Source organism: Rhinopithecus bieti, unplaced genomic scaffold (genome assembly GCF_001698545.2).
Source record: "Rhinopithecus bieti isolate Rb0 unplaced genomic scaffold, ASM169854v2 scaffold_9981, whole genome shotgun sequence".
Classification (NCBI taxonomy): domain Eukaryota; kingdom Metazoa; phylum Chordata; class Mammalia; order Primates; family Cercopithecidae; genus Rhinopithecus; species Rhinopithecus bieti.
Genome location: NW_016806838.1, coordinates 3,606,894 through 3,629,209, shown reverse-complemented (window position 1 = coordinate 3,629,209; position 22,316 = coordinate 3,606,894). Strand labels below are relative to the sequence as shown.

General features: G+C 42.5%; 1 protein-coding gene across 1 annotated transcript in view; it reads right to left on the bottom strand.

The window, feature by feature from the left end:
- Positions 1-791: 791 nt before the first annotated feature.
- The window catches only part of ZNF318 (zinc finger protein 318), a 34,302-nt gene continuing 12,777 nt past the window's right edge, over positions 792-22,316 (bottom strand). Inside the window, 7 exon segments of the mRNA XM_017878163.1 lie at positions 792-5,210; positions 5,499-5,617; positions 6,816-6,915; positions 7,378-7,581; positions 12,934-13,235; positions 16,975-17,074; positions 20,184-21,665. Of these exon segments, the coding sequence (XP_017733652.1) occupies positions 1,869-5,210; positions 5,499-5,617; positions 6,816-6,915; positions 7,378-7,581; positions 12,934-13,235; positions 16,975-17,074; positions 20,184-21,665 (5,649 nt within the window). The 3' untranslated portion in view covers positions 792-1,868.

Sequence of the window (22,316 nt, the reverse complement as noted above, 5' to 3'; positions counted from 1 at the left end):
GTGACACGGGCAGGATACCCTGATCCTGTACATATTGGTGCTAGGATAAAGATAACGATCCTTATCTCAAAGGAAACAACACAAAACAACTCTGTGACACAGTAAGGTAAACTAACTTGTCTAAAATCACAGCAAGGTAAATGACTGAGGCATAGTCAAGGATCTAGCTCTCCCAAATCTGTGCCATTTCCATAACATGATTAAGAGAGGCCAGAATGACTTCTAAATTGACATTAAGAAAAATTAAAAATCCTTCTCAAAGTTGATCTAGGGATTTTATAGCTCTGTACATAAGGAAACAGGAAAAAAAATGGGACGGCAAATACAGATCAGTAATTTTGTATTATCTTTCAGGAACAGGTGGGTAAATAAGACTCTGAAGGCCCTGTTGAGTCAGGTTATAAACTGCTGACAACAGGGCTATCAAGAGGAAACTGGGACAGAGATAGAAAATCTGAGGACTGAGCTCCCTAATTCCCAAGAGCAGGAACCTGATTGTCCTAGGGGAGCTCAGTTCCCAGAATAATCTATGAAGAATCAACACAAACGTATATAAAAAGCTTCACAATAGGAAGATGCCAATACCAGACAACTGTTGCCTACTCACTACCCATCCAGGCTGTGCTGGGGCAGACTGTATGTCCTAACATTGTGGCATGAAGTAGTTCTGACAAGTGAGGAAAGCATGGTTGGGGGTGTGGTAGACAATAAGGCAGCAGGGATTCACTGTTCTAGTTTTCCTTTGAAGTTCAAATGTGTGTGATTTCAAAACAAAAATCCAGAAGGAAACATGAGATTAATGCATTTATTCCAAGTAATTAACACATTAAAAATAAAGTTAAACTTGTCCAAGCCAACTCAAAAATTCTTTAATCTTTTTAACAAAATATACAACCCAAAACATCATACTATGGTGGAAATAAATTGGTGGTAGAGGAAAGGATACATATGGGTTTGTGGAACAGGGAATGAGTTCAATCTCAAGACAAGTTTCAGAGATCTTCTACCCCTTCACAACAGAAATGGCTGCTAAACAATTTCATACAAAGTGTTATTGGATCACAATACAATGAACAAAGGCCGTTTCAAAAATAAAAGTGATCTCTAAAGCATATCTGCTCCTGGCAATGAACCATGAATAAGCCTTACCGATTTGCTGTCTTCTAAAAGCCTGCCTGCCAGATATTCTTCCATGTTTATTTCCACACAGTTTTGTGGGTTAGCAGGACAATGCATCTCAAGAAAGGTAACAGAGTAAAGGAAGTACAGGAGTTGACATGCCAATAAGGGGTGTAAAGAGTAAACAAAAGAGCTACTCACGCTGCATTTCAAACAATGTTAAGGCAGGCCCATCCAAATGAAAGCCTAAGAGATGAACAATTCTTCCAAGTTTTCCATTTCAGCAAGCTTTCTGGTGTTTTTCCCAGAGATGTATCAACTGCCCAGGAAATTGGGTAGGAATACAACACAGCAATTGGAGAGGTCAGTTGCCTCCATCCTCCCCCACATTTCAGAAATGGCAGAGTCAAAGCCAAAATACAATCAAAGCACACTATGTGGTGAGCCAGTTAGACATTTGATTTTAATGACAAAGTGGGAGAAAATAAATTGGCCAAAAAAATTAACAGAAAATACATTTTTACAGATATATATATAGAAGTTGTTATCGATTTGTCTGGTGTTTTAAGGGGAAAGGGAAAAGGAAAGGAGGTAAATTTTTTAGCTTCCATTAATATTTACTGTAAGATGCTGACTGCATCTCTTAGTGTAGGTTCCAGATGAGATAGCAAACTAGTCCTGGATCATCTGGGCATCTGATTTCTAGAAGCCAATTTGATTCGTTCACAAGTAGCTCTAGGTATTTATTCTTAGTTGTGAACACTGGATTCTGAGTGGTCCTGGATGGCACCAACTGTAGCTTCCTGTTCAGGCATTTCCTGAGGGACCATATTGTCTTCAACTACCTGCTCCTTTGGAGGGGATCTTGACACTGGAGCTTTAACCAAATTCAGAGGGTCGGCACTGTCATCATCTACTTGCAGAATTGCCACCTTTGTGATGGATGCATTCGATACTTCTAGCTGTAATGGCCCCAACTCCAGGGAACTACACTTAGAAGGGTCACCTGGCTCAGAGAGTAGAGAACATAGTTTATCTTTTTGAACTCCAGAGGTCCGTGTGACAAAGTCAACAAGGTCTGGAAGGCAAGGAGATGGCCCAAGGCCTACAGAATTAATTGCTTTTAATTCCAATCTGAGTGACTCTTGTTTGTCTAATTGGGAAGATTCTTGTACTTCCTCAGGCATCATTCCTCCTGCTAACAGGTCAAGGGCCTGGTGTGTTCCCTCTAGGCCCCCCAAGCCATGGTCAACATTTTCTTTAAGTCCAGTTTTCAAAATGTTAGGAGAAGGGATCCTAACACTCCTGGGATTAGATGAGTTTCGTTCACCCTCTGTCTCAAAGTCAAGCACCAAGGTTTTGGGAGAATCTAACGGAAACCCAGAAAAAGATGGGATTGGTTCAAAGTCAGTGGGAGTGGAGGAATTACACCCTGCAGGTGATACAGAATTTTCTTCACACACTTTCTGAGACAAGGCAGTTGGGGATCTATGTGCTGGGCTTACCCGAGCACTGCAGAGATCAACAGGCATATCCCCCAGATTCCCCAGGGCAGTAAGCTCCTCTACCTTTAAGTCTGTAGCTTTAAAGTCTTCTAGGGCCTTGCTTTCTATTGTCACTGTTAACTCTGGATGGACATCTTGTAGCTCCAGTGCTTCTGCTTTTGGTTTCTCTGGGCTCTCCCAGGTCTCTGGCCTCTTCTTGTTTTCATCCCAAACAGCCAACTCATAGATCTTTTTAACTTGAAAGTCTTTTGATCTTTCTCTCTTGAGTTTGAGGCTTCTGTACCTAGAAGTTCTAGAAGCTGATTCTGGCGCTGAATTTCCTAGCCCCTCCTCACTAACAACTGAAACTCCTTGCTCTTGTGGACTACCTGCTAAACACACAGCTGATCTGGGTGGGGACTGAAGCAGCAACTCTGGGGCAGAAATTTTCACAGGTGTATCTTGTGGATTGAGTAAAGACCTAGCTTCTGATAAAAATGAGTCTAATTTTGCTTTTGTGAAAGAGCAAGCCTGTGGACTCAATTTGATCACTACTTTACTTGGAGTTTCACTTCCTGTCATCAATTTATTGGACTGTTCAGCCTCTTTGTCAATCATTAGCAAGTTGGGCTGTTTTACTTCTCCCTCCCACATGTATCTGTTCCCATGGTTCAAATTAGAATCTTCTATGCTGTGGGGTCCAATGCTGGTACTTGTTCCCTCATCAAATATCCCCTCAGACAGCTCTTTCACCCTTCCTTTTAGTTCAGTGTTTGTCTCTATCTCACTTCCTCTACAATCCTCAGATTTACAGACCTCTTGGCTTTCCTTATCCTGGTTAGCAGATTCTCTGAGGTGGATTTCTACCAACTTCTGAGATTCTTTGCGCTGTTTATCTAACAGCTGAGGAGGTGGTTCTACACCAGGTGGTCCTGGCTCTCCCAGATCAAGCTCACTCTTTTTCTCTGGAGATATATCCCTACAAGTGTCACTCTGGAAGGAACTAGAGGTCCACATGGCCAACGTGTCTGTCTTTGGGGTAACTGTTTCATAAGGCCTGCTTTGGCACAACCTTGTCAGAGGCTGTAGGAAGCCATAGGTGCTGCCTGTGCTTTTTGGGTCTACATGTTCTACAACTGACCATTTCCCTAGGGCCACCAGAGTTTTTGCAACGGGCTTTTCAGAGTTGCTAACTATAGGAGCAGTGACCAAACCCTCATCTTGATGCAACTCCTCTTGGGATGCACTGCTGTTCAAAGGATAAGCAGAAGAGGTGTCTGAACTTTTGGTTCTAGAGAGGTTGCTATTTTCCCCATTGGCCAATGGACCACCACTTAGCTTAGTCTCAGAGGTACCCTTAGTCTCAGGGCCCCCCTTTCCACCACTACTATAGAATATGTCATACAGGTCCTTAGCATTGGCAGTGGCTAAGCATGAATTTCGCTTCTCTAATTTTTTGGCTTGTTCACTGAACACACTTGAGAGGGGTGGTGGAGGACGTACTAACACAGAGAACAGGGTCTGGTCTCGGTCACTCTCACTCACCCCAGGAGCGGTCTCATCAGAAGGAATGGCAGCTGGCTGTGCTGAGGCCATGATGGCTACAGGCAACACTGGGTTCAAAATGTTAGGACCCAGGAAGCCAGGGCTGAGAGTCTGAGATACAGTTGGGTTTGATTTTACTGGAGCCAAGATAGCATTTGCTTGACCAGATGGGGCAGCTGGATGAGGTATAATAGGGGGTGGTGGAGGCGGTGGAGGTGGGGGTGGTGGTGGTGGTAGTATTTGTTCAGGTAAATGAGATGGCTCATTCTTTTCAGCCAACACCACTTTTTCCTCTGGAGACCCTTTTAGAATCACCTCTTCCCCTCCAAATGCTTTGGAGATGATGTCTGGAGGTAAGAAGAGATCAGCTGAAGATTCTTTAACCACTGGCAGAGGTTTAGCAGTGGTTCCAGAGGACTTAATAGACAGAAAGGTGTTAAGAGGAGCTGGCTTGCTCATTGTGGCTGAACATGACTTGCGGAGTACTGTGGATGGGATAGGCAGGTTGGGTCGGATCTTAGTCTGTGTTGAAGTTGTCACAACAGGCATCCAAGGGCTGGTATGTGCAACAACAGTTTTCCCAGAGAGCTTGATTTTGATGGGCTTTGCCTTCCCAGCTTCAGCTTTGCCATCCTCTTTGTCCTTACTATTTTCTACAATCTCTTCTTTAGAAATACTTGGGGTCACCACTGAACTTTTCTCCTCTTCTTTTTCTGGCTTCTTCCAGCTGAATTTCCCGAAAGAAGATGATGTTGGTGATTCCTTCTTTACCTCTTCTTTTAACTGGAGTTTGATGCCAGTGTTCCTTTTGTTTTCAGCTTTTTCAGGGGAGTTCCTACCCTCAGAGAGTTGGTCTTCTAATTTCTCAGAGACCTTGTCATCCTCCTTTACTTCTTTCACAGCCTTTGCCTTTTTTTCTTTCTTCTCCTCCTTTGGTTTCTCACTAAGTTTGCGCTTTAGCTCACTCTGCCGTCGCCGTTCTGTCTCTAGGACCACAGCCAAGCCAGCTTGGCGGTCCAGATTCCGCCGCTCCTCATATAATGGGTTTTCATCCACATATTTCTGCGAAGAAAAAAGATAAAGGCTCAAAAACTGGTGAAAACACAAGAGAAAAAAATCTTGGCCCTGCCACTGTTAGAATTCATTCAGTAGAAATCCCCAGAATAATCTTTCTCAAGGACATACGGGATGCTATCTGCTGAGCATCTCCCACTAGGATTGAGGAGAACTTAAGAGGTTATATGGAATTTGAAGTATCAGTGGCTTTTTCTGGCTCAGAAGCCATTTGACAAAGTCAAAATAATTACTTCAGAAAAGTTGGAAACTCCACAGCCTACTACAAAGACCAACCTTGTATTTCTCATTGTGTTGGTGACCCTTCACATGTTGCTCCCCAGAAATTGGATCCCCCAAAAATTCCTCACAGAGCTGGCAATAAAATCCACTGATGGGAACCAGAAATTCAGAGCCTGGAAGAAGTAGAAAAAAGTCAAGGAAATAAGTCGATTCCACCCAGAATGTCAGCAACCAATGGAAATCCCACCACCGCTTTGCAGTAAAATAGTTACAGTATAGAGGGCCTTACCCACTGTGAAGTCAGAAGCAGTATTTAGATGAATCCCAATGGCACAGTCTTTCCAACCTAAGGCTTGAACTACAGTTCTCTAATTCTTCTACCTCTTGGGAACATTAACTGGTTAATTTAGGAGTTTCCTGTGCCAGATTAATTCCTGTTGCTGAGTCTCCTCAAACCCTAACTAGCACTAAGCATCTCAGGAGATATAAAAACTATACTCCCAAATAGTCCATTACCATTTTATGAGGATCTCTCATGTTGGTATTAATTACTGAGGAATCTCTCTTCCGTAGATCTCAAGGACATAGCAGCAGCACCGGCTACTTGTGAAGGTAAGAAATTGAAAAGTTTATGGGCCGGGCGCGGTGGCTCATGCCTGTAATCCCAGCACTTTGGGAGGCAGAGGTGGGCGGATCATGAGGTCAGGAGATCGAGACCATCCTGGCTAACACAGTGAAACCCCGTCTCTACTAAAAATACAAAAAATACAAGACATGGTGGCGGGTGCCTGTAGTCCCAGCTACTCGGGAGGCTGAGGCAGGAGAATGGGGTGAATCTGGGAGGCAGGGCTTGCAGTGAGCAGAGATTGCACCACTGCACTCCAGCCTGGGCAACAGAGCGAGACTCCATCTCAGAAAAAAAAAAAGAAAGAAATTGAAAAGTTTAAAGACAAAGGAAGGTTCTGCTTCTCCATTTACCGCTTAATAACAATGACTCAAAATATTGTATAGTTCTTAGTTGAAAAGGCAGTTAAATTACTGCATCTCCTATCCTTTTTAACCTGGATTCCAAATAAGTAAGATTTGGGGCCCATAAGCCAATGACAAAGACAGTTCTATTTTAAGTGACATGTCTATGTTTAACATCTGTTAGTAGTAGATTTTTGGTCATGTGGGTAGAGATCATGGTCTTATAGATCTCTTTATAGTTTCAGGACCTAGTACACTGTTTTGTACACAGAAGGCAATCTTATGGCTTTGTTAAAAGGAATGGCTGTCTCATGCTATGCTGCTTCCTAGCACGTTAGCTCAGGACACCTCTTCCTCAACTGAATGTAAGGAAACCACAAAGGAGGCAAAGAGGAAACATACCTTTTGCAGGAACAGTTATCTTGTCAGTGCGCTTTATGGCATCTTGCTTGGCCTCACTCTGGGTCTTTGAAGCCCAAGGTCTGTTGTAGGGATCCAGTGTCTATTTGTAAGAGGCAGAGGTGCTCACACAACAGCACTAAAAGCTCAATGACCCACTTTTCTCTTTTTTTTCCCCCATAATAAGATCAGGGGACCAGAAGCCCCCAGCTACCCACCCCACCCCTCTGCCAACTGTTTAAATGGAAATCACCTGTGGAAAAGGTAAACACATGTTAGACCAAGTACCAGAGAAAGGTAAAATGAAACAAAAAAATCAGGTACTCAAGGAATCAAAAGAGGCAGAAACCTCACTTACACTTGTCATGGTGTTTAGTTACAGCCAAGTCCCCTGGACTGAGCCCTGGGAATGGTGTCTCCTTTGTTGGTGTCTCTTGGCTCTTCAGATTGGGGCTCCTGCCCATATGAGAATGTTTCCTTTTCCAGCTTCGCAATGCAGATAGGGGTATAGAAGTTTGAAGAGAGTGAGGGTGGGAGTGAAAATAACAGAGAGTAGGATACCTACCTGTGTGTGCTTCTTATTGTGCATATGAGTGAAGAAGTCAAACATGGTCCCACAGATGGTGTTGCAGTCTTTGCACCAGTGATTGCCGGCATCATAATACTCATAAGCAGCGGTGGGCTGATCCAACTGCTTAGTGGCTGACTGGGGGCTTTCCACAGGCTTGGGGCTCTTAGTACGAAACTTCTCATTGTTTACTTTTGATTCCTAGAGGGCAAAAACTGTACTTACAAGGAATTCAAGGCAATCTAGACTTGTCTTCTCTTTGAAATAGTAAGTGGCCATAATAATAGAAATAGGGCCATGTGACCCTATTTCCAATGTTTAAAGCTGCACAAGTTGGGGGGAGCCCTAACAGAAACATGTCTCTAAGACACAGAACTATTTGACTTCATAGTGCTATTACAGCATAAAAAGTAAGTCATAACGGCAATATATTTACTTACATATCCTAAAATATCTCTAGAAGAACAGCCAAGGTTGTGGAAACACTGGCTGCCTCTGGGGAAAGGAAGTGGAGAACAAGGATGGGTAGTAGTCTCTTTACTGTATACCCTTTAGTAAATGTTGAATGTGTTACCTGTGCAACTAAATAGTTAAATTTGAAAATCATGACGACTAGGGAGGGAAGAAAAAACAAAACGGAAAAGGTAATTGACAGGCTAAGTAAAGCAAATGCAGAAAATAGGTAATAGTGAACTCATCACATGCATCCTGGTATGAAAAACTGGAGAGAAGTGTTGGTGTACATAGATAAAGCAGACTATACAACTATACATAGATAAATAAGGTCATCTATGTAGAACGATTTAAAGGAATCTGGGAAAAACATTCCTAACTGCCTAAAATATCACTTTTAGAATTTAACACCTTTAGAGGCCAGGTGCGGTGGCTCACGCCTGAAAGCACATCACTTTGGGAGGTCGAGGTGGGCGGATCACTTGAGGCCAGAAGTTCAAGACAGGCCTGGCCAACATGGTGAAACCCCATCTCTATTAAAAATAGAAAAATTACCCGGGCATGGGGGTGTGCACCTGTAGTTCCAGCTACTCGGGAGGTTGAGGCACGAGAATCACTTGAACCCGGGAGGCAGAGGTTGCAGTAACGTAAGATTGTGCCACTGCATTCTAGCCTCAGCAACAAGTGAGACCCTGTCTCCAAAAAAAAAAAAATTTTTTAACACCTTTGAGTAACATGTATCTTTTTTTTTAAATATATCAATTCCTTAATATTAAAATGATCAACAGTAAATATTTAATATAAATTAATTTATTACCAAGTTGGAACAAGGCACTCAGGAAATGAGAATTTTGGTTAATGTTCAGGAGTAAAGCACAGGAAAAAAAGATAATTTTTGCAACTCAGAGGCTAGCTATGAATGGGGTTCTATAGTACACAAGATGAAGGAGCTGGGCACCTAGAATATTGGCTCGTTCAGGGAAAAAGGTAGGATAGGAGGAAAGGGAAACAACTGGGGCTTCAAAGATACTCTTTCCCTACCTGAATCCTATTCAAGAATCACTAAAGAGATCACATCAGACAGGTAGGGGATGGGAGAGTTCATACACTCCTGGTGGGAGTATTAACTGGCACCATCTTCTAGAAGATAATCTAGGAATACATTACATACCTCAAAATACTGTATACACTTTAACCCAGCAATTTACTCCTTGATATTTATCCTATGGAAAGTATCATGTCAAACAACAGGTGATTTGATTGGTTAAATAAATTTCGCTTAACCATGCAACAAAAACAACAAAAAATAAGGTTGTTAAAAATGGTATTATAGAAGTGTATTTACTGACATGGAAAGATGTTCATGATATACTTAGAAAACTAATAAAATACACTTGAATAATCAACGAAGATATGTAAATAGGCATAGAGCGTTGGATATCACTTTATCCAAAATACTTTCTCTAACCACTCTATACTCCTTATCCTGCTTTCTTTTTTTAGGCACTTATCATTACCTAACATGGACTTATTTATTGTCTGTCTTCTGCTATTTAATGAGAATATGAACCTTGTCTATACTGTTCAGTGTGATATTTCCCATATCTAGACCAGTTCCTGACACTTTATTGGTGACCAATACATATTTGTTAAGTGAATGAATGGAAAGAATTAATACCTTGGTGTATGTATTTGGAATAACATACACCAAGGTATTAATAATATCATACACCAAGGTCTTAATAACAGTGGTCTTGGCTGGGCCCTGCCAGCACTTTGGGAGGCTGAGGTGGGCAGATCACTTGAGCTTAGGAGTTCGGGACCAGCCTTGGAAACATGGCGAAACCTCAACTCTACAAAATTAGCCAAGTGTGGTGGTGGTGAGCACCTGTAGTCCCAGCTACTGGGGAGCCTGAGGTGGGAAGAATGCTTAGACCCGAGAGTTGGAGGCTGCAGTGAGCCATGATCGTGTCACTGCACTCAACCTGGGTGACAGAGTGAGACCCTGTGTCAAAAAAAAAAAAAAAAAGTAATAATAATAGTTGTTTCTAGGTAGATGAAATTGCAAGTTTGTGTGTGCTTTTCTGAAATGAACAGAAAGGGAAAGAAAACTTCAAACCAACTATACATTTTAAAGAGAGGTAAAGAAATATGAAGGACAGGTAGGAAAGGTTGTGGACATAATATTCCTTACTGCTGAGATGAAAACTGAATTGTAACATATCCCTGTTAGTTTCAGAGACCATGAAGACTCACCCAAATCAAGATGATAGATTATCTCATGGGGTTGGTATATGAATAGAAATCCAATGTATAAGTCAATTACAAAGGACCAGAGCTTTTAAATTCTTCTCCCATTAAAGGCCCTACCTAGACTCAAGACCCACGTATAAAAGACTAGTCCTACCTGGTTGAGAAAGAAAATTCTCCTAGGAAGACATGGAAAAAAATAGAGCTTGGGTGATAATACAGAATATATTCTCTTTCCTACCTCTCAACATTAACTGAGGATGTACTATGTGCTAGACATATTGTATGCCATGGGAAACACAAAGATAAAGATTCCTCTTTTATCCTCTCAGGCCAGGTGGGGCAGCTCACACCTGTAATACAAGCACTTTGGGAGGCTGAGGCAGGAGGATCATCACTTGAGCCTAGGAGTTCAAGACCAGCCGGGGATGGGCACAGTGGCTCATGCCTGTAATCCCAGCACTTCGGGAGGCTGGGGCAGGTGGATTACCTGAGGTCAGGAGTTCGAAACCAGCCTGGTCAGGATGGTGAAACTCCATCTCTACTAAAAATACAATAATTAGCTGGGTGTGGTGGTACACACCTGTAATGCCAGCTACTTGGGAAGCTGAGGCAGGAGAATTGCCTGGGAGACAGGGGATGCAGTGAGCCAAGATCACGCCACTGTACTCCAGCCTGGTCAACAGAACAAGACTCTGTCTAAAAAAAAAAAAAAAAAAATGGCCGGGCAGGGTGGCTCACGCCTGTAATCCTAGCACTTTGGGAGGCCAGATCACAAGATCAGGAGTTTAAGACTAGCATGGCCAATACTGTGAAACCTGGCCTCTACTAAAAACACAAAAATTAGCCAGGGGTGGTGGCATGTGCCTGTAATCTCAGCTACTTGGGAGGCGGAGGCAGGAGAATCGCTTGAACCTGGGAGGCGGAGATTGCAGGTTCAACCAAGGTTGAGCCAAGATTGTACCACTGCACTCCAGTCTGGGTGACAGAGCAAGACTCCGTCTCAAAAAGAAGACCAGCCTGGGCAATATAGCAAGACCCCATCTTTAACAAAAAAAAAAAAAGAAGCTCTCATTTAGTGGAGACAGACGTAAGAAGAGTCTTTAAACAAGACAACAAAATAAATTTTACAAAGAAACAAATTACAGAGTGCTAAAGAAGGCTGACTAGATCTGAGTGGAATTCTGGAAATTCTTCATGGAGGAGGTGGTATCCAAATTGGGCTTTAATGGGTGAGTGGGGGTGGGAGAAAGATTATTCCAGGCTAATAGGATTATTAATGCAAAACCAGAGAGGTGTAATACCAGATATTGCACACCTGGAAAACTGCACTTTGAGGTGATGCAGTGTAAGATGTAATATAATGTTTCCTGAGCAGTATTCATTACTATGTGCCGGGCCCTGGGCTATGTATTGGGAACCATATTGAACAATGACACATATAAAGTCCCTGGAACTTTTGAACCTTAAAAGCAAAGTTGCGGAACACATATAATTATATAATCAGATCTGTCATAAATGCTAAGAAGGAAAATTACAAGATATTATGGGAGTGTATATCAGGCAAATTTAACAGTCTAGGGAATCACAGAAGGAAATCAGGGAAGTAATTTAAGATCCAATCTAAAGGACAAATTGGAGTTAGAAGAGTAGATAAGGAAAGAGTTCAATTTGCACGGTAAAGAAAGGGAACAGAAAATGTGAGGTCATGAGAGGAGATGATACATTTGAGGAATGAAATGATTAGTAATGCAACTACAGTCAGCAAGAGGGAAAGAGGCATGAAATGAGGTTGAGGAAGGAGGCAAGGGATTGAGTATCATGATCACTGGCTATATGTGCAAAAAGAGTTAACATAGCAACATAAGCAAAAACTGATGTGGCTTGGACTTGACTGTCAATGGAAATGGTAAGCTGGATGGAATCGAGATTTACTTTGGAGAGGGACCTGACAGAATCTGTAACTGTGTATGGAGCAGTTAGGGAGAGAAGAGCACTAAGAGTGACTTTTAAGTTGTTGTCATGAAAACTGTTGGACAGTGTGCCATGCATTGAGAATGGATAACAATGGAGGAAGAAAAAGTTGGAAGGAGGTTGAGCACTACCATTAATTTAGTTTAGGACATGCTCAATTTCAAGTGCCTATGAGACAATGAAGTGGAAATGGTGAGTTAGGTTGTTAGACACTCAGAAGACTCATTTGACTAGAACATAAAACTTGCATTTCTCACATGGCATTTTAGCATAGGACTGGATGAAATGGCCTAGAAAGAAAGAGCAAATTCTGGAGAACTGGGCAAGGACTAAGCCCTGAGAAACTCAAAAATTTAAAGATTATGTATGAGAGACAGCAAAGGACACTAAGCAGGAGCATCCAATGTACTAGGAGGAAAAGAAGTGTGACAGAAGCCAAGGGAAAAGAGTTATTTGTAGGAGAAAGTGATTCTCAGCCTCAAATGCTGCTCATTTGAGAAGTAAAACGTATCTACTGACTTTGGCAACATAGTAGTGACCTAGACATGAACACAGTTGCTAAATATTAACCCCGCAAAAGGGTACATACAAGTTGTGAGAAGATCAGAAGCCAGACAGGAGTGGGTTAAGGAGTAAATGCTGGAACAAGAATACAGAAGGTCCTGAACACTAAGGATTTGAGATTCTTTGTGGGCAACAAGGAACTGCTGAAATTCGGAAGAGGAGTACCATGCTCTTATCCATACTGTAAGAAAATAATTATCAAGAGTAAGAACAGTTTGAAAACCTAAGTTAAGAAAATGGTTAGAAAACTTCCATAGGAGTCTAAGGGGGAAAAAAAAAAAGATGACAGAAATGGAAAAGCTGAGTTGTTACCTTGTTGGAGGAGGAATTTGAGAACGATGACACCTTTTCTGGGCTCTTGGATTTTTCTGCTTTCCCCGGCTTCTCTGTAGGCTCTTTACTATCACTTAAAGACTTCTGGGATTTATCAAAGATGTTAATTCCCAAGATCTGAGCTACTTTGTCCAGTTCAGATTGCTTCTTTTCTGCCTCTTCTGCCTCTTGCCGTAGCTCTGCGATGTCCTTCATAATGTTATCCTGAAGCCGACTCACCTCCACCAGGAGCGGATCTTTGTGGCCATCCTTCTCCCTTCGTTTCTTGCGCAGCATTTCTCCTGAGTAGTCAAATGTCAACAAAAAGAAGCACAGGGAAAATAAGATGAGTCGTTTTTCATTTACAAGTAGTAATTTGTCAGGGCTTTATGGTTACAAAATCTTTGCCCACAAAAGTTTCTAAGGGTGGCCAGGCGCAGTGACTCATGCCTGTAATCCCAGCACTTTGGGAGGCTGAGGAGGGTAATTGCTTGAGTTCAGGTGCTTGAGATCAGCCTCACTAACATGGTGGAACCCCGTCTATACTGAAAAACACAAAAACTTAGCCAGGTGTGGTGGTGGGCACCTGTAATTCTAGTTACTCAGGAGGCTGAGGCAGGAGAAGTACTTAGACTCAGGAGGCGGAGGTTGCAGTGAGCCAAGATCACACCATTGCACTCCAGCCTGGGTGATAGTGACAGACTCCATCTCAAAAAACAATTTTTTCTTTCTAAGAGCAAGTAAGACTCTCCTTCCACATGGGCTGGTATAAGTGAAGCTTCTATGAAGGTAAAGGATGGGTTATGACATTATCTTTTGTGTAAAGGTTATAAGGTAAGGATCTATGGATAGGCTTCAGGGGCTCCAGGAACTCCCATAACAGTATATATAATTTTGTGTGTGTCTCTCAAAAACATTAATAAGTGTTGTAACTATGAATCTAGCAGTTGTCCTGTCTTCAGAGAGCTGAAGAATTATTTAGAGGGTAATATATTTGACTTTATCTGATCTAAGGACACTTTAACAATTTCTTCAGTGAGTTTTAGGTTTTGCCTCTGGTTTATCTTTTTTTTTTTTTTTTTTGGTAGAGATGGGGTTTTGCCATGTCACCCAGGCTGGTCTTAAACTCCTGAGCTCAAAGTGATCTGCCTGCTTCAGCCTCTCAAAGTGCTGGAATTACAGGTGTGAGCCACCATACCCTGCTGGCTTATTTAATGTTATCTCCTATTCTAAACTGCAGATCCTCTGGTGGTAATCCTCATAGGATAACTCAATTTCTCATCCCTAAACAGTCCAAACCCAGACAGAAGCAATTACATCTTCTCCTACTCTCTGTTCTTTCATACTATCAGTATTTAGAAGCCTTGTTATGTTCTTTTCCTCACTGTGTATGTGAATTCCTAAAAGCATAAACAAATGGAATAAAAAGGAAGGCATCAGGGAACATTTTTGTGTGTGTGCGCGCCTAATTTAAGGAAAGACCAGGCACTGCTGCTCATGCCTGTAATCCCAGTGCTTTGGGAGTCCAAAATTCGAGGTTACAGTGAGCTATGACAGCACCACTGCACTCCAGCCTGGGCAACAGAATGAGACCTTGTCTCTTAAAAAAAAAAAAAAAAAAAAAAAAAAAAGCTGGGCCTGGTGGCTCACACCTATAATCCTAGCACTTTGGGAGGCCGAGGAGGGCGGATCACCTGAGGTCAGAAGTTCGAGACCAACCTGGCCAACATGGTGAAACCCCGTCTCTACTAAAAATACAAAAATTAGCCGGGCATGGTGGCACGCGCCTGTAATCCCAGCTACTCGGGAGGTTGAGGCAAGAGAATTACTTGAACCCGGAAGGCGGAGGTTGCAGTAAGCTGAGATTACGCCACTGCACTCTAGCCTGGGCAACAGAGCAAGGCTCCATCTCAAAAAAAAAAAAAAAAAAAAAAAAGAAAGTACTCAAAAATGATGAAGACATATTGAAAGGACACAGGAACTAACTCACAAGGGGTCTCATTGGCCAGATTTGGAACAATGTGTGCATGAAAATAAATAATGATAATAAAACATTATAACGTATCAAACGAAGAATCCATGAATTCATACTCATATAAATGGATAAACAAATGGCAGTGAGGGTTAGGAAGTTCCCTCTTATAGTAGAAAGCCAATAAAGGTAGAAGGAATGAGGAAACTTGAAAAATCACTATTTGATACCATCATAGGCCAGGCACAGTGGCTCATGCCTGTAATCCTAGCACTTTGGGAGGCCGCAGAGCTCAGGAGTTTGAGACCAGCCTTGGAAACATGGCAAAACCTTGTCTCTAGCCCAAAAAAAAAAAATTAGCCAGGCCTGGTGGCTCGTGCCTATGGTCTCAGTTACTCAGGAGCATCACCTGAGCCAGCTGCAGTGAGCTGAGATTGTGCCACTGCCACTATACTTCAGCCTGGGTGACACAGCGAAACCCTGTTTCAAAAATTTTTTTAAATAACTATTATCATAATATCTGGCTCAGGCAAGACTCATGAGTGGATGCTAAAACCAGTGGGTGAAAGTTTGAGGAATAACTGAATATTTACAAGGTCTCAAAGTATCTCCTCTATAAAATACATATTAATTTAAAAAGATAAAATAGTAACTTTATAGTGGAGAAATCTGGCAGACACCACTTTAACCAAATAATTAAAGTTAACATTACCAGTAATGGGATAAATCAACATCTGATACAAACTGAGCATCAATTCTGTGATAGTCTTGCCAAAAATGAATAACCTGAATTTAATCATAAGGAAACAGACAAATAAAAAATTAAGGGATATTCTACAAAATATGTGACCTCTTATTTTCCAGAATGTTAATGTTATGGAATACAAAGACTCAGATTAAAGAAGAGTATAAGAACATGAAAACTGAATGTGATAAATAATCTTACACTTTCTTTCGCTATAAAGGGCATTAATGGGACAATGTGAAATATGAGTAAGATTGGTAAACTGGATAATAGTATTGTATCACCGCTAATATCCTAATTTTGATAAGTGTATTAAGGGTATGTACCTTCTTTGTTGTTAGGAAATACTTAAGTATTTAGGAGTAAAAGAACATCACATCTACAAGTTACTTTAAAAAGCTCAGAAAAGGCCAGTGCAGTGACTCACGCCTATAATCTCAGCACTCTGGGAGGCCAAGGCAGCAGGATTGCTTGAGGCCAGGAGTTTGAGACCAGCCTGGACAAAACAGTGAAACTCCACCTCTACTAAAACTACAAAAATTAGCCAGGTGTGGTGGCACATACTTGTAATCCCAGCTACTTGGGAGGCTGAGGATTGAGAATCACTTGAATCCAGGAGGCAGAGGTTGCAGTGAGCCAAGATTGCGCCACTGCACTCCAGCCTGGGTGACAGAGTGAGACTCTTTTCAAAAAAAAAAAAAAAAAAGTTCAGGAAAAATTACACACACACACACACACACACACACACACACACACACACACATTGAGAGAGAGAAAAAAAGATAAAGCAAGTGTATTAAAAGGTTAATAATCTGGCAGGGTGTGGTGGCTCATGCCTGTAATCCTAGCACTTTGGGAGGCGGAGGCAGGTGGATCACCTGAGGTGATGAGTTCGAGACCAGCCTGGCCAACATGGCGAAACCCCATCTTTACTAAAAATACGAAAAAAATTAGCTGGGCATGGTGGTAGGTGCCTGTAATTCCAGCTACTTGGGAGGCTGAGGCAGTAGAATCACTTGAACTTGGGGGACAGAGGTTGCAGTGAGTCGAAACCACGCCACTTCACTCCAGCCTCGGCAAAAGAGCAAAACTTCGTCTCAAATCATCATCATCATCATCATCATCATCATCATCATCATCACCTGGGAGAAGAGTACCTGAGAATTCTTCGCACTATTATTGCAACTTTTTTGTAAGTTTAATTATGTCAAAAAAAAATTTTTTTTTAATGAAGTTTCAGGTTACTGAACCTGTGTGAGAGTAACAAATTTGGGTTTCCTACATAAGTTATTACAAAAAGGCAATCACGCAAAGCAGCTGATACCTTGTTGTTTATGAAGCCGCTCTAACTCGGTCCTAAGATAGTACATCTTCTTCTGGCGGGCTTCCCGGTCATTCTTTAGTTTTTCCCTCTCTTCAATAACCTGCAAAATACAAAATGGTAAGAGAGTCCATCTCCTCCAACATTCCCTTTTCTATTTCTCTCTTCCAGAAGCCTTCATGCTAGACATTATCTGAATGTAAGGATCCAAATGCCTGCACACAGGCTCTGACCTTACAGTCAAAGTGATATTTCGTTCGAAGTTCCAGAATAGAACTGTCCATCTTTTCAAAAACTATACTGTCCAGAAACGTTGCTTTTTTGTTTTTTTGCAGGAAGCATCTAGGGCACTGATAGCAACTATTAGATAGTGGTTCTAAGTTCCAAAGGGAACCATATATATGTTATATATAGAACCATAAAGGAACTATATATGTTATGAGTAAGGGACATATTTCATATTATTTATTTATTTTCACTGCTCCTTGCAAAGCAGGGATAACCCATAGGCAGTGTGCCCAGAGTAGCATGTTGTTTAAACCTCACAACATTTTCTCTATTTTGTAGTCAGAAAACTGAGGTTGGCCGGGCGCGGTGGCTTACGCCTGTAATCCCAGCACTTTGGGAGGCCGAGACGGGTGGATCATGAGGTCAGGAGATCAAGACCATCCTGGCGAACACGGTGAAACCCCGTCTCTACTAAAAAAAAAAAAATACAAAAAATCAGCCGTGCGTGGTGGCGGGCGCCTGTAGTCCCAGCTACTCAGGAGGCTGAGGCAGGAGAATGGCGTGAACCCGGGAGGCAGAGCTTGCAGTGAGCCGAGATCGCGCCACTGTACTCCAGCCTGGGTGACAGAGCGAGACTCTGTCTCAAAAAAAAAAAAAAAAAAAAAAAAAAACTGAGGTTGTACAAGATTAAGCAGAATACTCAAAGTCACACATTAAGTGTAGATTTAAAATCCAGGTATATCTGCCCTAAAGCTCATGATCTTTCAACTATACTACTACCTAATGGAAAAAAGCAAATATGGCTTGTCTATACTATACCAGCATATAATAGGCTGATATGTGTCTATAACAGACCTATGTATTATCAACACCCTGACTTAAGGACTAGATTTATGAAAGGAAAGAGAAAGTGTATGACCTCCAAACACTGTCTCTGAAGTTTTAAGTTTTGTCTATATTGAACCTATTTCCCTTTCTCAAAAGACTTTTTAGTAAAACTAAAGACTGAAGTTAAGTTTCTATTGAACTTAAATACCCTGAAGTGTTTTTTGTCTTCCCAATAATTGGCTAACACTTTTTAACTGCAAAACACTGAGACTGGCCCTCTATTTTTTTTCTTCAGGTCTTAACTTTTTTTTTTTTTTTGAGATGGAATCTTGCTCTGTTGCCCAGGCTGGTGTGCAGTGGCATGATCTCGGCTCACTGCAACCTCCACCTCCTGGGTTCAAGCAATTCTCCTGCCACAGTCTCCTGAGTAGCTGGGACTCCAGGCGTGTGCCACCACACCCGGCTAATTTTTTGTATTTTTAGTAGAGACGGGGTTTCACTGTGTTAGCCAGGATGGTCTCGATCTCCTGACCTCGTGATCTGCCCACCTCAGCCTCCCAAAGTGCTGGGATTACAGGCATGAGCCACCACGCATGGCCAGGTCTTAACTTTTATGAGCAAACCAAATTATACACATTACATTTTTATGTTTCTAAACAAGTACCTTTACAATTAATAGTATTAACTCTTCCACTCAAAATTCTTCTATTAAGTATTCCTTATCTTGATGTAGTTTTCACCTACTGCTCTAAATTATCAGAATTATTAGAATTATATCTTTACCCCAGTCACTGCTTTCTTCCCACAGCCTGGGAACCCAATGAACCTGGATAATATAAAAAATGATTTTAGAGACCAGGCACGGTGCTCATGCCTGTGATCTCAGCACTCCGGGTGAGGCTGGCAGGGGAGGATCACTTGAGCCCAGGAGTTCAAGATCAGCCTGGGCAACACTGAGAAGACCCCATCTCTATATAAAATATATGTACACCTACACACACACACATAATTTTTGAAATAAATAACATGTCAAAAATGTTACTGTTACTCCTGGGCTCTAAGATAAACCAGAACAAGCAAAGTATATTTGTTGGTTTGCTTCAATTATCAAGCAACAACTAATTATTAGCTTTAACTCACATAATCACTACAGGATAAGAATACAGAATTCACTGGGATCAAACAGGCTTACTGATTCTCCTTCACCAAACCCAATTTTGGTTCCCCACTCCACTATGAAATCATATTGAAGACTTCAAGGCTCCCAGTTCCTATCTACAGTGTTTGAAGACCATTAATTTGGATGGAACTAAACTTAAAAAAGAGAAGTCTGGGCCGGGCACAGTGGCTCAAGCCTATAATTCCAGCACTTTGGGAGGCTGAGGCGGGCGGATCACAAGGTCAGGAGATCAAGACTATCCTGGCTAACACGGTGAAACCCCGTCTCTACTAAAAATACAAAAAAATTAGCTGGGTGTGGTGGTGGGCGCCTGCTAGTCCCAGCTACTCGGGAGGCTGAGGCAGGAGAATGACGTGAACCCAAGAGGCAGAGCTTGCAGTGAGAGATCGCGCCACTGCACTCCAGCCTGGGGGACAGAGCAAGACTCTGTCTCAAAAAAAAAAAAAAAAAGAGAAGTCTGGCAATCACAATACGACCCAAGGCCAGACTTTTGTTTAGTCCTAATAAAACATGTGTGGGCCAGGCACAGTGGCTCACGTCTGTAACCCCAGCACTTTGGGAGGCCAAGGCGGGTGGATCACAAGGTCAGGAGATCAAGACCATCCTGGCCAATATGGCGAAATCCCCTCTCTACTAAAAATATAAAAATTAGCCAGGCGTGGTGGCGGGTGCCTGTATTCCCAGCTACTCAGGAGGCTGAGGCAGGAGAGTGGCGTGAACCCGGGAGGCGGAGGTTGCAGTGAGATGAGATCGTGCCACTGTACTCCAGCCTGGGAGACAGAGTGAGACTCGTCTTTAAAAAAAAAAAAGTGTGAAAAACTGAGGAACAATATACATTCCTCAGGGTGATGACGGCAGCCTCCAAAGGACTTCAAGTGAAAGAGCCTTACAAATTTTCAACCCCCTCTAAAAAACATATACAAATATATGATAAAGGAGAAAACTCAGGCACAGGATGCCCAAAGCTAATATTCACCTTCTGCTTCTGGGAAGCACGGTTCTTCTCATCAGAGATCTTCTCTGGATTATATCTTATGAGTGACGGAATGGACACCTGAACAGGCACTTGGGCCACAGCAATTGAGCCTCGCACAGACTCTTTCTGCTTAGGCTTATCAGGAGTCACAGTGGGGATCACACGCAGATTGGGACGGCTACGAGTAGCTTGTTTGGTTATTGGCATTATCCTGTGTGGTTCAGGTACAGGGTGGTTTGATGGTTGAGAGGTGGGATACATGGGCCATCTTGAGGCTGCATATGCCATGTAATGCCTATATGCATCAAAGGAGGCAGGGGGAATGGCAGGTCCCTGGTAATTTGGAGGTATCCGAGCTGCAGCAAACTGAGAGGCCCTTGGCATGTGAAACTGAGATAAAGCAGCAGTGTGTGGAAGTCTAATTGGGGCAGATGGGGCTGATGGTAACATGCACCTGACTGCAACAGATGACTGAAACCCACTACCAACCACCTCTGGTCCTGAAATATGACTCACTGGATGGTCAGACTTTAGGAATGGAGGGCTATTTTTTGTGAGCAGGTAAGGATCCACAGGAGAAGGTGGGTGGGGATGGGACACCTCTGGAGAGTGGGTATTGCTATGATGTGCCTCCCTGCTCTCTAGTCTGTGGGGATCTGAGGAACGTCGATCAGCTGAGAAGCAGTGGTCAACAGAGGAACAGCGGTCAGCTGAGAAGCGGTGGTCAACTGAGGAACAGCGGTCAGCTGAAAAGTACTGGTCAACTGAGGAACGGCGGTCAGCTGAGGAGCGTAATGATGGCTTCTTGCCATGAAGTCGTTCCTGGGTGCGTGCAGCCAATTGACTAATCTCCGCTACGCCAATATCCAGCCCTATTGTCTTGAGCAAGTCATGGATCTTGGCATATTCTGGATTGGTCTCTTCTAGTGATTCTAGCTTTACAGCTGGAGCTGAAGATGGCAGGGAGCTTGCCTTCTGCCTCGTAACTTCACTCTCAGAGCTCCCAAGGGGCTTTGGTAGAGATTCTGCCTTTAAATCCTCTTCTTCATCCCCATAGAGAAATTTCTCCTCATCTTCAATGTCAGGAAAGCTACGTCGCCTTTTTTCCTGTGTACTAGTAGAATCAGCCAACATGCTCAGAATGCGGGAAAAACCACTGCCATCCTGGCTAGCTCTCTCATGGGGCAGCAGGAAGTCTGTGTGTCGCTCAGGTCCCTCGGCCTTCAAATCCAAATTATCCTTGTGGCATAGAAAACTTCCAAATTTTTCTCTGAGAGGACTGTTGTCTTTGGGAATCCCAGGAAGAGGACCCCATTGGTAGAGGTTGCCCTGAGGTTCCTTCAAGGCAGTCTCTACCATAGTCCCCTTGTTTTCAATCTCTGAGGCAAAAGCAGCAATAGCACCACTTAGTGGAAGGGATGGGTGCCCAGAGTAGAGAGGGTGATCTTGGCTGGAGCTGGTACTGCTGGAAAAACTCTCAAGCTGCAAAGACAAACACAACTGATTTAGTCTTATGCAGAATCTCAGAACATTAGTAACTGAGATAAATTACTTAAATACTTTGGTCTTCCTGAATTAACAGGTGAGATGTAAGTATGGATAAAAGGGAGGACGAATATCCTTAGCCAGATTCAAAATGTGAGTCACCTTATCTCCACGTTTCTGCTGTTAAGAAGGAGAAACAGGAAGTGAGGCAAACTGGATGGAATCCTCACCTTTATCTATGCGTTAAAAGGAATCTGAATTCAAAAGAATTTTAGAGATCCCCTAGCTTGTTTTCTTTTCTATGGATCCCCAAAAGAAAAGAAAAAAAAAAAAAGAGAGAGCGAGCTGCTTTGGCTGAAGTGGGGACAGGAAACTCTGGAACACTAATTCATCAGCATTCCCTTGCTTGCGAACCTCTTCAGAAGCCTTTATCTCCTAAGAGGACAGCTAAAAACTAGTGGTCTTTCCACTAGTGGTCGGTCTCACCATCCTTTCACAGGTGAGGGAAAAATATCAAGGCTCAGAATGGTGAGGTGACTTGTCTAAAAATCACAGTAAGTTGGTGGCAGAAGAGGGTCCAAAATCAGAATCACCTGATTTCTAGTTCAGTGTCCTACAACTCATACATCTTGTCTTCTCTCTAAAGAG